Raw genomic sequence first — 13,532 nt, 5'->3', positions numbered from 1 at the left:
GCAGAAGGTTGTACTCTGCCCGGGCCCATCCTCCCTAACAAAATAAAACGTCTGTGCCACTGTCATGTGAAACAGATTATATCAGGGATGGTGTGGCCCACACCTCCTTTCCAGGCCAGCGCTGAGTAATCCCGTAGTCACTGAGATCACACGTCAGCCTGGGCGGTAATTGAGGTTGGATGCCCAGCTTGTCCCCTCCTTCCCTTCTCCCCCCTCACCCCCCTGCTGCGCCTGCATCCCTTTAAACTTCCTCCAGCTCACCTCAAATCCCAACATCCACTCTCACGGAGCCGACGTCCGTTCTCAGCTTCTCATGGGAACCTTGTTGGCGGGACTAACCACTTATCCAAAACCTTAGCATTCGGCAAGCAGGTTTTGAGCTAACTCTGGTCTCTTTTAAATTGTTTCTGCACTTGTCATAACAAATGCATGGCCAGAAACGGGGTTTTTGAAATGGGAACAGGTGCAGAGCGAGGCTCGCACCACGGAGGACTGGGTGGAGGTGTGAACAGACCGAGCTCTCTCCCTGCCAGTGCCACGGCCTGGGCGGATGTGCAGAGGCTGCTAATAATTGTCCTGGAAAACCTCCTCAGGGAGATGCTTTAGATAGGAAAAGAGATGCAGACGCACCTGGTGAAGGCATCGGGCACTGGTCTCACCGTCTCACCCTGTGAAACACCCGAGGGCTGCAGCCCTTCCAGAGCACGTCTCCCACCAGAGCAACTGCCAGCAGAAAGGCAGCACTTCTGTGAAAAGCACTTTCTTTCTAGTGATTTCATGATTTCTTGTTTTTAGAACTAGTCGGCTGAGGAAGGAGACAGCACAACTCATAAATTACTTAGTAAGAACATCAGCATTTTTGAGCAGGGGGAAAAAAAAATCTGATGCAATCAAATCCAGATTCCTCTACTTTCCTGTCTGCAGCAATATAGATACTGGGAGGGTAACAGGAGGATACCAGAATAGTGAAAGGTGGAGGGAAGAATCTCATCTCACTGCTCATTTCTGTCATGAACTAAATTCTGCTCTCCAGTTTCCCTTTTGTACTGTAGAAGCCACAACTTTCCATCTCCAGGCTCAGACCTACCATAAAGCATTGCAGAGGCATTTTCTTCCTGGAAATGTTCTTCTTTTCCAGGATTTCTCGCAAGCTCTCCAGTTCACGCGCTGCGGGTCTACAGCAGCTGTCCCTGGAAGGACACCAGCTTTGGGCAGTTGCTGTCAGTTTAACGGTGACAGCTCAGACACCAAAGTGTTTATAAGCAGGCCTGTGGGCTGAGGATCGTACTCTAGAAAAAGGCTGTCTGTAATTTCTGATGCTTCTTGCTGCAGACTTGTCTCACGTATTATCTGCCTGCAGTAGCTCTTAGCAGGTCAGTAAGATCAGAGGTGCATCACGCTGAACCCTGTGTGAACACAGCAGCTCACCCACAGACCTGCAGCGAAAAACAACACAGAGGGGCAGGAGGGGGGCAGAGAGGAAAGAAGTTAGTGCCAGAAGCTGTCAGCTGCATCAGCGAACAAGATGCTGTAGGTAGGATGTTGGAGGTGAGCTAAGGAGGAGAATGTGCGGGGTTCCGGCGCGGAGCAGTATCTCTGCAGGCTGGGAGAGAGCAGAGAGGTGGTGTGGGGAGGTCTTGGAGGGGTAGGAGGGGACCTTGCCTGAAAGACTGACTTAAATGGAGCAGTGTTGCAATAAAGGCTCCAAAATAGAGAAGTAAAATTGAAATTGATTTCTGAGCATGTGGTGCGCTCTGTTTTTCCTTCTTCCTAGCCCGAGGTCCCTCTTTACACATCCACAGACCTTAGGCCAACGACAGCTCGTAGTTGTACGTGGCAGAGGCCAGATTTTGATCTATTGCTTTCCACTTGCCCTTCTCCGCTGTAAAAAACAGCACTTAGGAAACGTCCGACAGGGACAACCTCTCAGCTTGGAGAGAGGTTGGCTCTCCTTCCGTCTCCCCCCAGCTCTTAGACCAGGCTCTAGACTTTGCCTCACTTTAACGTAAAAACCGATTGCCACATGCTCGCCCCTCTTCTGAACCGGCAGCTGCGACACTGCCTTGCAGTCCCCAGTGGCTGGGGGCTCCTGGGCAGCTGCGGGCCATGTCTCCGGGCCTCCTTTGGTTCTTTTGTTACAGACCACAGTCCTCCCCTTCCCTAAGTGCTCCCTCACCCCATGCTCCCATGTGACACGGTGATGCTCGGGTGTTTGTTGGTCTTCTGCTGATTTTTCTGCTCACCTCTGACCTAGCATGCTTGGCCTTGCAGCGCTGCGTTGCTCAATCCCCGCTTTATCTACACGTTGCTCTTTGCCCTACCGAGTGCTGCAGAGACGACACCTGAAGATTGGCACCACTGCCTCCAGCCGGTGGGATGACATGGGCGAAATACGTTCCCCTACCGGACTGAAAATTTTCCAGAGCAAATTGGAGGTCAGAGCACCCACTCCTTGGCTCAGCAAAAAGAAAGAAAAGGAGGGAGGGCCAGAGAGCACCCAAACGCCCGTGGAAGGCCACAGTGACAAAGCAGAAGCTACAGCGCCCAGTCCTATGTTGCAGAGAAAGTCCATGTTGAAGCCATTTGGCTGGCGAGATGTGGGCTTGCTTTCCGAGCAGGGACAGTAAGGAGTGACTTTGTATTTTACGAGTAGCCCCTTTCCTTGTATTCAGAAGAAAATGGCAGGGATGCTGCTGTCCACTGGTTTTCCAGAAGTTCCCTATAGTTGTCTGACATTTCCTGGGTCATCGAAGCCTCCTACTTTGATCAATTTGTTACAGCTTATACGTTAATGCTTTTTTCTAGGGTATAAAAAACTTTCAAAAGATCCATCAAGGGAATAGAAGCCCTGTCCTTGGATACCCTGCCGAGTGTCGAAAGATCCCAGTAAAAGGAGTTGGTAATTCATTTAGGACATTTCTAAAAGAGGGGTACTATTCCCAGGGCCCGAGGCTGCAGGCCAGCTGCCTGGAACTCCGTGGTTTGCATCGCCAGGGGCAACATAAACCAAGGGCAGCCTCAGAGTGACCGGAGCGTGGGCTTAAGTGAAGAATTAAAAGATTTTTCTTCATTAAAAGCATTAAAGGTCTGTGCCCTAGACCGTACGATTACAATTACTTCTTTTCCATGCGGTGTCCCCTTGCGTCGCGCACCGCGGGGAAAGCAGGGCTGCCGGGAATCGGTGGGGACTTGCTGGTCGTGAGCGCGGGCGGCCAGCGCGGCCCCTCGGGGGATGGGGTCGCGGGTGGGGGACCCGCAGCGCCCCGGCCTCCGCCCTCCGCGCGCCTCGGTCCCTGCCAGTGCCGCTCTTTGCTCTCCCACCCACCGACACCTTCCCGCGCCCGAGAGGGCCCGGAGGGAGCGCAGGCGCCGCCGGCTCCCTCCGAGCTGCGGGGGTCGGGAAGGCGCCGGAATCGCCTGAGCGCGGGGCCGGGGGCGGCGGGCGGGGGAGCGCGAAGAGGCCTGGAGGTGATGCGGGAGGTGCAGCGGCCGGGGCCGAAGTCATCGCCGCGGGGGGGCCGCTGCGGGCAGGGGGTGTCGGCTCTGCGGGACGCACAACACCCCGTGGTGGGCGGGACGCCCGCGGCGGCCCCGCAGCACGCGGACCCTGCACCCGCCGGCGGGGCGGCTCTCCCGGGGTGTCGCTGCACCGGGACCCGGCCCCGGGGCGCCGCGGGGGGGGGGTCGCGCACGGCGCTCCGCAGGGCCCCGGGACGCCCCGCGCGGCCGCGCCCCCGCCACGCCCCCAGGGACACGCCCCCCCCCGCGCGGCCACGCCCCCACAAGGTCACGCTCCGCCCCCCGCGCGGCCCCGCCCCCGCGCGGCCGCGCCGCCCGCACGCCCCCCTCCGGGGCAGCGCCGCCGTCACCGGGCTTGGAGCGCCACCTAGCGGCGCGCGGCGGGGCCGGGCTCCCGCGGGGCGGGGCGGGGCGGGGCGGGGCGGGGCGTCCGGACGCAGCCCGGAGGAGGGGCGAGCCGCCCCCCGCCCCGGAAGGAGGGGAGCCGCCGCTCCCGCCGCCGCTCCCGCGCCCAGGGCAGCCGGGGACAGCGGGGACCCTCCGCAGGACGGGCGGGGCAGAGCGCGGCCCGGCGGGGGGGGCGGCCCGGGCTGCGCCGAACAGCGCCGCGGTGCCCCGCGGCGTCCTGCTCCCGCTGCGGGCTCCCGTCCCGGCCGTGCGGGGCCGCGGCAGCCGCCGGCACCCCGCGTCCCCTTTCGGTGCCGTCTCCCGAAGCCGTCGCGCTCCCGCCGCGCCGAACCGCCGCTCCCGGGGCGGGGGCGCCGGGGCTGCGCCCGCCCTCCCGTGGCCTGGCCAGGGGGGCCAGGCCCAAGCCCTCCGCCCCGCCGCGCCGGGGGGCGCTTGGACGGGGCGGCAGGCGCCCTTCTGCGAGGGCTGTCCGCAGGAGCTGCGCTGGCCGCCTCACGGAAGGACGCGGCTTTATTCCGGCCGACACCGAGGCAAAACTGAACTGTTGTCCGAGAGAAGTTCATAACCCATCCAAGGCCGAACCGTGCGGCCTCCCCCGTGCCGGCGGCCCCCCCGCCCCCGCAAACCAGCACGCGCTGAAGGTGTCTTGGGAAGGGCTCCCAAGGACGGCACCCCCGTCACGACCGCCCGCGTGCCCCTCTGCGCGCGGGGCCGTTCGGTCACGGCTCTCAGAACGCATTTAAAGGTGCCGTGTCCCGCTCAACCGGCGTTAATGCATTCGCGTTCACGCCACTTCCGTACCGACGTCATCGAGGTCACCGCGACCCTAAGAGGGTGGCAGCAAGAGCCCCGCATCAGGGCAGCCCAGCCTCACCCCAGCAGCCCGCAGCGCTGGGTGCCCGCCCGCAGCCCGGTCCGGCAGGCTGAGGCACCCCGAGCTAATGCCGCTTAACTGGCGCGTTACCCGATTGACAGAGAACATGGAAACCCCCCCCTCGGACAAGTACCTTCTTCTGTGTCAGCAGCAAATCATTGCCATTTAGGGTTTCCATAACCTCTGAGATTGAGATACGTGTGTATACGTACATCTATACGTAAAACTCTTGGTGAGTCCAGGACTCATCGAATTCCTGAGCCATTTTTTCATCAAGAACCGCTGATTTGAGCATGTGATGCCGGCGCGTTATTCATTCCCTTGCGACCCTCGGGGCAGGCTCTGCGAGGCCCGCGGCGCGCCTTTTAGCCTGCTTCGGAGACGTGATTGCGGAGCGCCATAAGCGACAGTCCTCGGGTGGTCCCCGACGGGCGCTGGGCCGGGTGCTGGGGAGCCGCCGGGGGTTTGGAGCACCTGGCTTTTCTCTTCCCTCTCTCCGGGGGACCCAGCAGGGCACCCCCCGCACCGCGGGGCCCGGGGCGACGCGTGGGCCCAGCCGTCCGGGCCCCACGGCTGCAGCACCCCGCCGATGCCAGCCCGCGCCGCTGCTCGCGCCTGGCCGTCGAGGCACGGGGAAGCATTTCACTGACCGTGGGGTGTCGTTTTGAAACACGTCACCTTTGGATTAAACAGGTGTTGGGCTCAGGACACCAGCCTCCGGAAATGGATCCAGCTTTGATGTTTAAGTGGAGTCCTTTCGGTTATTTGAAACATTTCTTCGCTTAGCGCTGTTTTATTTGGTCTTCAAGTAAATCTGTCGCAAAAATGATTTTTTATAGACGTGAGGTGTATCGCCAGGGGCTTTTCTTTCCTATTTTTCCTCTGTTTTCTCCCCTGGGTTTTCCCGGCGCTGGGACATGCGTGTGTGGGCCCGGTGAGCTCCTCGGCCGGTGGCTGTACCAGGCCTGTCAGGGAGCACCGGCTGCACCGCCCAGCCCGGCGTCCGGAACCGTCCTGCCGGCGCGGCAGAGGGAGGCTCCCGGAGCCACGGCTGATGCCCACGCCCGACGGCGGCCGGCGGCCCCGGCGCGGTGCGGAGGCGCGGCGGGACTGAGGGGGGGAGCGGGGGGCTCCGCCGGGGTGGGGGGGCACTTTCGGGGGGTACTCGGGGAGGGGAGGGAGGGCACTGTTGGGACCTCCCGCCCGCCCCGCCCGCGCCTTCCCCGCCGCCAGCTGCGGCCCGCGGGGCGGGGCGCCTCCAGATGCGCCGACGACCCTGCCGCCACGCCATTGGCTGCGCCGCGCCGGGCGGCGCTTCCCATTGGCCCGGCGGCAGCGCGGCGGCTCCGGCGATAGGCGGGAGGTGGCGCGGAGGGCGGTGCTAGCCGCGCCCGCCTTCCCTCCGCAGCGCAGCGCCGCGGCGCGGCCCCGCTTCCCGACGCTGCCGCGGGCCGCAGCGCTGGGGCCGGGGCCGGGGCCGGGGCCGGGGCCGGGGCCTGCCCGCCGGGAGGAGGCGGAGGAGGAGCCGCGGGGCCGGGCCATGGCGAGCGGCGGCGCCGCCGAGAGCGTCCCGCGGCGGGCGGAGGCGGCGGGGCCGCGGGCGGAGGCCGCGGAGGAGCCCGAGGGCGGCAGCCGGCGGTGGGGCGCGCAGCACGCCGGGGCCCGCGAGCTGGCCGAGCTCTACTCACCAGGTGAGGGCGGGCGGGGGGCGCCGGGGCCGGGGGGGGCGCCGGGGCCGGGGCGCCGCCGTCCCGCCCCTCGGCCCGGGCAGCGCTGGCGCGGGCGGCCGCTTCGGGCAGGGCCGGGCGCGGGGGCCGCTGCGTTTCTGGCACCTTCGCGGGCCCTTGCGGTGACTCCCGGTGCCGGGGCGGTGTTTGGCCGGGGAGAGGCCGGGCTGGGCTCGGTCCGCGCTGCGCTCGGCGCTTCCCGTCTGGGGACGGGCAGCCTCGGCACGGCGCTCGCCAAGCAAGCTGCTGAGCGGGCGAGAAAGCCCCGCCACGCAGAGCTGGGATGCGCAGCCTAGGGAAGGGTCCCGGCGTGGGAGCGGGGCGGGCGTCCCAGCTGCGGGCCCGTGGGGCAGCGGCGGGGTGGGGATTTTCAAGTAGAACCTGCGCAGAATGCTCTTCCCTTCAAAAACGAACGAAAAGCTAACCTTTCCGTCCAAAAGCAGATGTACAAACCTACCTTGCTTGGCAACCAACAACAGAGACGTTTGCTTCAGGGCATGCCTTCAGTGAACTGCGCCCAGGCACCCAGCCCTGGCCCCTCAGAAGGGGGCGGCGGGATGTCTGAATTCTTGCTTTGGTCTTGTCTTCCGGAAGCGTGCTGTTTGCCGGAGCTCAGTAAGGTGACGGCAGCTGTGCGGTTATGCTGCGGGAATAACTGCAGGCTCCTTATCATAAACTGTCGTTTGTTGGTGGCTCGCAGTGTGAGCAATGCTAGGTCTCCTCACCTGTCCTGGCTGTCGTGCTTTAACCCCAGCCGGCAGCTCAGCCCCACCCGCCCCTCGCTCGCTCCCCCCCGCTGGGATGGGGGAGACAATCAGGAGGGTAAAAGTGAGAAAACCCCTGGGATGAGCCAAAGACAGTCTAACAGGGAAAGCAAAAGCCGCGCACACAAGCAGAGCAAACCAAGGAATCCCTTCCCTCCTCCCCACGCCAGGTGGGTGCTCAGCCACCCCCAGGGCAGCAGGGCTCCATCACGCCCAACGGGGACTGGGGAAGGCAAACCCATCGCTCCCAACGTGCCCCCTTCCCCTTCCTCCCCCAGCTCCATGTGCTGAGCATGATGCTGTGTGGTGTGGGACAGCCCCGGGGCCAGCTGGGGTCACTGTGCTGGCCGTGTCCCCCCCCAGCCCCTCACTGGCGGGATGGGGTGAGGGGCAGGAAAGGCCTTGGCTCTGGGCAAGCCCCGCTCAGCAGGAGCGCAGCCGTCCCTGTGCTGTCAGCACTGTTTCCAGCACAAATCCAAACCACAGCCCCGTACGAGCTGCTGTGAAAAGCATTCACTTTACCCCAGCCCAAACCAGCATGCCAGTGAGTTCATTTGCAGGTGAAGGATTAGGAAAGGGAAGATATGTTTCAGCATCTTGCAGTTTCCAGCAGGTCAGCTGAACAGCTTAGCTTGCACATTCAAGGCAATTACTGGAAAAGCAGGTGTTCTTACTTGTACAGAGCCAAGAAATGGTAAGAAAACAAAGGTATCCATTAGTTTGCTAGTTTTCTAGACCGTTCAGGGCAAGTGTGCCCATTGCAGCTTGTATTGGTCACCTCTTCCTTGCCTTGAGAGAAGGTGTGTGACATCTTTAGCTGGTCTAGATACGCAGTTCTGATCCAGGCAGTGACCGATTCCTCTGCTTTACAGAAAAGCAATCGCCAGCTTTACAATTGCACCGTGCTCCTGCTCATAAGGAAAAGAGTTGCCCCCCCCGCTCCAAGCAACTTGTTACCCTTATCTTTAGCTGTAGACTGAAGTTCCTAGGAAGTCTGTGAAGTAACAGATGTATGGTGATATCTGTCAGCACCGAGCTGTGATAATATACTAGTTGTGCAATTTTTTTCTGGCGTTACATGAATAGCTTAACATCAGAATATGTGTTAATGGTGGAAACACGTGATGTTGAATCCTTAAGAACGGGGATTACAGGTAATGGTGCAGAGTGACTGTGACTCTGGAGTATTTCCATGATTTCTTTAAGCGTACACTTTGTGGCTTTGGCACCTTATTCCTTCATGCGGGACATAACCTTTATATCTGAGTGCTCTTTAGGCACACGTTATTGGTGCTGACTCTGCTCCTTTGACTGACTCACCTTCCCAGTCTGTCCAGAGCTGAGGCTGCGTTTCTGGATGCGGGTATCTCCAGACAGTCGTCTTGGGATCCCTATGCTCAGAGTACAGCGGTGTCTGCATAGGCTGAACTCATGGGACTTGACTTGCTAGAAAGGAGCCCCGTGTTTCCCCGCAGCCAGCTAATTGTTCCGTGAGGATCTACCCACTTAGTTCCTCTAATCAGGGTGTGTTTTTCTTATGCAGGAAGTGAGTGTTAATTAACTCTTACTTTCATTACTCCAGGGATCTCTTTATAGATCTCTGTAGATCTCCCACATTGTGACCTGATGCTGTCTTGAAATATGCTTGTTCTTGTGTCTTAATTTAATTTTACAATTTTCTTCTACTGCAGAGGATGTTAATTTGTATACTCGTGGCCTTTCCAGAACAAAACTCTGAAGTGTAAAAGTCTTTGTTCACACTTCTTTAAAATATTGCATTGTAGGCATGTTGGAGGTCATACTGATCCTCCCGTGATATTCCTAGTTTCCTTTTCATTGCATGGTTTAATTGAGAAGGAGGACTTGATTCAGCATTTAGGAGGAGAAATTTGACCAGACGGTAGGTCCCACAGAGGAGCAGGAAAGAAGCTGCTGTCCTGACCGCGTGCCAGACGCGAGTACGCCTCCGCTCCTGCGAGAGGACGTGCACCTCGCGCGCAGTCCTTACCGACCGCTCCCCCGCTGGAGCGGTGCAAAGCGCAGGAGGCTGCGGGCGGGGTGGGGAACGGACCGCGGGGATACCTGCTCTGGGAAGCCCTGGGCGAGAGACAGCTGTGCTGACTGGCCCCTAAAATGGGTGAAGACTGAACTGTCTGCGTGTTGAGCTAACTGCAGCTCGGGCCTTTCTGGGCCAAGGTGGAAGCTCAGATCTCCTGCTTGGATTTAGGCATTAAAGGTCTCTTTCTGATGCCTTAATCCATACGAGTCTCGCATTTAGTGTTCCCTTGCCCTCAGCGTCAGTGCCTCGTGAGGATCTAGCAGTGATTGACAGGCAGCAGCTTTCTGCTGCTAATCTGAATATTCAGAGTGTTACCATACTCTGATGTGTCTGTTCGCTTTCTGTAGGCAATGAATGAGGTTGTTGTAGAGGTACAAAGCAGTACAGCAAGGTACAAGGAGACTTTTGTGCCAGTTCTTCCTCTTTCCTTATTCTGTCTCTTGTCATCCCAGAACAGCTGAGAGGTCGCAGCCTTCTGCCGGGAAGGCAAAGACAAGACTGCAGGAGTTAAGTAAGCAAGGTTAAGAAACACGCTTGCAGTGTTAGGAAAGCAATTCTAGGGCCACCAAACTACGGGATGATGCTTTTTCCTGTTAGTACAACAGCTTTATCTACAAGCTCTGAGACTTTAAATATTACAGATCCTCAGGTGATTTAAGTACAGGGCATCTGAGGCCAGAAATTCGTTCCCAGATTCAGCCCTGCCAGCAACACTGAATATTGAATGAAATGCAGATTTGAAGAAAGACGTGATGCAGAGGAACGTTATGCCAGCAGCCACAGGGAGAAGGAAACTAGGACAACGTGAGATGATGTCTGAGTTGTCCCTGCTGTTTGAGCAAGGGCAGAGGGAAGGAGTTAGTAGTGGCTTGGGGAAGAGGAATGTCATTTAACAAAATCTTCACACCTCCCATGGATAAATAAGTTTCTGTTCCAGTTCCCTGTCAGACAAATGGAGTGAGTCATCCAGGCAGCCGAATAGTCTGTCTGTATTATTTCAGACTTCAAAATGTCCTCTCAGATAAAAGTAAAACATCCTTTTTTCCCTTTTTTTCCAACAGGAAAGAGACTACAAGAATGGATCTCTGTCATCTTATGCTTCTCTCTGATCTGTTTCAATTTTTACAATCTTCTCTTCTACTTGCGACTGGAACACACGCCCTCTGTTATCATCGGGATATGTAAGTAGGAGCTGCTCCTGCCGCGAACAAGGCAAGACTGTCTGTTGTAATGCTGGAAACAAATGCGTGATCTTCTAGGCTTGACTTACTGTTGGAAGGGGAGGGGGATGTTTGTGCCTGTGCAATTGTAGTGCCTCTGAAACGAAGACCATCTGCAAAGATGGTTCCTGCTTTCTGTCTTTCATTTCGGCAGCTTCTCGGTATCTCAGAGGTGAAGTTTTTAACGTAGCTGTTTAAGTTTGGTGTTCCCACGTAGTCATCGCCAGCGTGAGGACTGTTGAGAGGGGAAATAGCTGTCAGCACGGTCCGAGTTGGAAACAAAATACATTGATTGACAAAAATATTTACAAGAACTTTTCAGAAAGCCAAAGCCCAAGAGAAGTCTAATAAAAGGTGTTTTGAGCATCAAACTGGCTTGTTTTCTGGGGACTGATAACTAAAACCTGAGTATTTTGGAGTGCTATACTTTCATGTCAGGATGTGAAGTTTGGCCTTTATCCTGAATGATGACTTTTTTCCAGCAGTGTAAGAAAATTTGCAGCTTTATTGTGGTAATAAATGCAACTCTTGGTCTCTTATTACTTCGCTTGATTGGAAGCGTAGGCAAGCAAGCTCAGTCTCATATCTTCTGCCTGAGATGTGTATAGCTATTTTAATGGGCTGGATCTTGGCAGGGCAGAGCTAGCTGGTCTAGATGCAGTGCGAGTTCGTGAGTTCACCTTTTCCATGAAGGAGAGGAAGAATTAGTAAAGGATTCTAGTTTGCTGCAGCTTTACTGATGGAACCGGGAATTGCATGGAGTTGGCTGAAGGAAAACTTGTCTCGGAATAAGCTGGGTGTGAAAAGAGGCTCCATAACGTTCATCATATCGTTCAAAGCCTAAACCTGTGCACGGCTTGAATGTTGCTTAACACTCGGGGCAGAAAGTATCGGTGTGTGCGTGAGCTTTGTGCTGCAGTTCTGACGTGCCGTCGCACAGAAAGTTCCCTGAGAACGGGCGGAGGAGAGGGCAGGGGAGCAGCCGGAGCCGGGGCAGGCGGCGTCTCTGCCTGAGTCGGTCTGTCGGCGTTATCTGGGCAGCGAACGTGACCGTTGGCTGTATGGCCACGGATGTACGGGAGGGGATGTGGGAAAGGAGAGAGGGTTGAATTTAGAAATGAGAGGAGTTGGCTCTGCAGTGCATGCCTTGCCTGATTTTCTGGTAAACTTCTAATGTGGGGTGAGGGAGGGAGGGAGAACAGTAACCAAGCGTTTCACCGGCCGTCTACTGCACTTGCGATGCACACTGAAGGCAATAGTAACTTCTTGCGTTGGGTGTGTATAAATGTTTGTGTTTTCTTATGAATGGCCTCGTTAACTGAAAGAACATATGGCGGTGTCCCGTAGGACGCCATATAAGCTAGCTTCAGGTGTTCAGCTTCTGTGCTTTATAATAAAAAGTAACTTTTCTATAAACTGTGTGAGGTGGTGTGTGCTTTAGAAGAGAACGGCACTTGTTTGTAGTCACTGTTGCATATTGCTAATGATTAAAAAACAACCCAAAAAAACCACAAGAAATCAAACAAACCCCCTCCCTCCCCCCAAAAAAAACCCCAAAAACCCCAAACAGCAGGCTCAAAAAGCGAGATGTGATCGATGCTATGAATTCTTGCCAAAGCTGAGTCAGGAGTGGCGATTCCCGATGTCTGTATAAAGGTTATGGCTTTGGGCTGGGGCTGAGGCGAGGCGCTGTCTTCCTGCTGTGAATCACGCCAGCGCGCCTGGCCCGATACAGTCTTGCCTCAGCTGATGAGGTGGAGGTGTTGGGAGGAACGGAGAGGAACGTGGCACGACAGCTGCTCCGTAATGGTGAGGACAGATGTAGGCAAGAGAATCAGTAGTGATGGTTAACCTGTAGTGCAATCTGTTTGCAACTGGCTTTCATCTCAAAGTTAATATTGATAAAAGCTTGAGTTCTCTGATATCCTGGTTACCAGTGTAACTGATAAAGCAGCCAATTCACTGATAATATTATTTAAGTAGTAGTGAATGATTAAAGTAGCAGAATCTGGATTCTGTGTAAATAAAGTAGTGTGGAAATAACTGATAGTGTTTACAAAAATAAGTGCAATAAAATAATAAGCGCTGCACACTATCTTGTTTTGCTGCCTTCCTTCAATACGTTGTTTCTCCAGGAAAAGTATGAGTGATGTCTGTAATTCCCAGTGACGATTAGGTTTTATTAAGTTTTGTGAAACTCGCCTCCATAAACGTCCTGATTCCTAAGTACTGTACGCAACGCAGCGGCTAAGATGGGGAATAGTGAGTCACGGACGTCGTCAGACACGTTCCCATTGAAAGCTTTCCTGAAGCTTAGATTAGAATATTGACCTTTGAGCTGAGATCACAAAATAAACATTCTGCTAATAAAGACCTAGCTCTAGGTCAAGTTCACGTCAGGCCTTTGGAAATCTGAAATCTATGAATGGTCCAATGGGCTGGATCTGATCTGCTGCGCAGACCTGTTCATTGAGATGCACTGTTGGGACCCCTGTGTGCTCTTACGTGGATATACATTTTCTTCTAAGAAATGGGGCGGGGGGGGGGATAGTTTGAACCTTCTGCATCATTTCACCTAGCCTAAACCCTATATCTATAATTAAAGGCTGTGTTATATCTTCTTTTTTCATATCTGCAAAAGCACACATTGTAACACGGGTAATACTGTAAATATCTTAATCTAGAAGTTCTTGGGGCAAAACCAGTCCGATCCTCCTCTGGCTGGCAGTGCGAAAGCACTCGCTTCCGCGTGTGGTGTGAGCAGGCAGTCTGCGAAGAAACGCGCTCGCGTGGCGTGCCGGCGCTTGCCGTGCGGGCACTGGCGGTGCGGGAGGGCAGGCCGGAGCTTCGCGGCGGTGTTAGAGGATGGCTTTTGAGCTGGGGTGTTTTCTGCTGACTAAAGGTGATCTTGCCAGAAAGGAAGAGGAACCCGTGTGAGTCTCTTGTCTTCCAGGCTCATTT

General features: G+C 56.3%; 1 protein-coding gene across 11 annotated transcripts in view; it reads left to right on the top strand.

Annotated features, from left to right (window-relative positions):
* Nucleotides 1-13,532, top strand: part of PEDS1 (plasmanylethanolamine desaturase 1) — a 199,112-nt gene that overhangs the window by 170,162 nt on the left and 15,418 nt on the right. For 9 of the 11 annotated variants that reach the window (XM_064465213.1, XM_064465210.1, XM_064465211.1 and 6 more), the window contains one exon: nucleotides 10,413-10,532. In XM_064465213.1, the coding sequence (XP_064321283.1) occupies nucleotides 10,413-10,532 (120 nt within the window). Of the gene's footprint in view, nucleotides 1-6,174; nucleotides 6,493-10,088; nucleotides 10,156-10,412; nucleotides 10,533-13,532 lie in introns of those variants that run through there. The other 2 variants (XM_064465207.1, XM_064465218.1) reach the window with 2 other exon arrangements.

The sequence above is a fragment of the Phalacrocorax carbo genome, chromosome 14 (assembly GCF_963921805.1).
Source record: "Phalacrocorax carbo chromosome 14, bPhaCar2.1, whole genome shotgun sequence".
Classification (NCBI taxonomy): Eukaryota; Metazoa; Chordata; class Aves; order Suliformes; family Phalacrocoracidae; genus Phalacrocorax; species Phalacrocorax carbo.
This window is presented reverse-complemented; position numbering and strand designations above follow the sequence as displayed.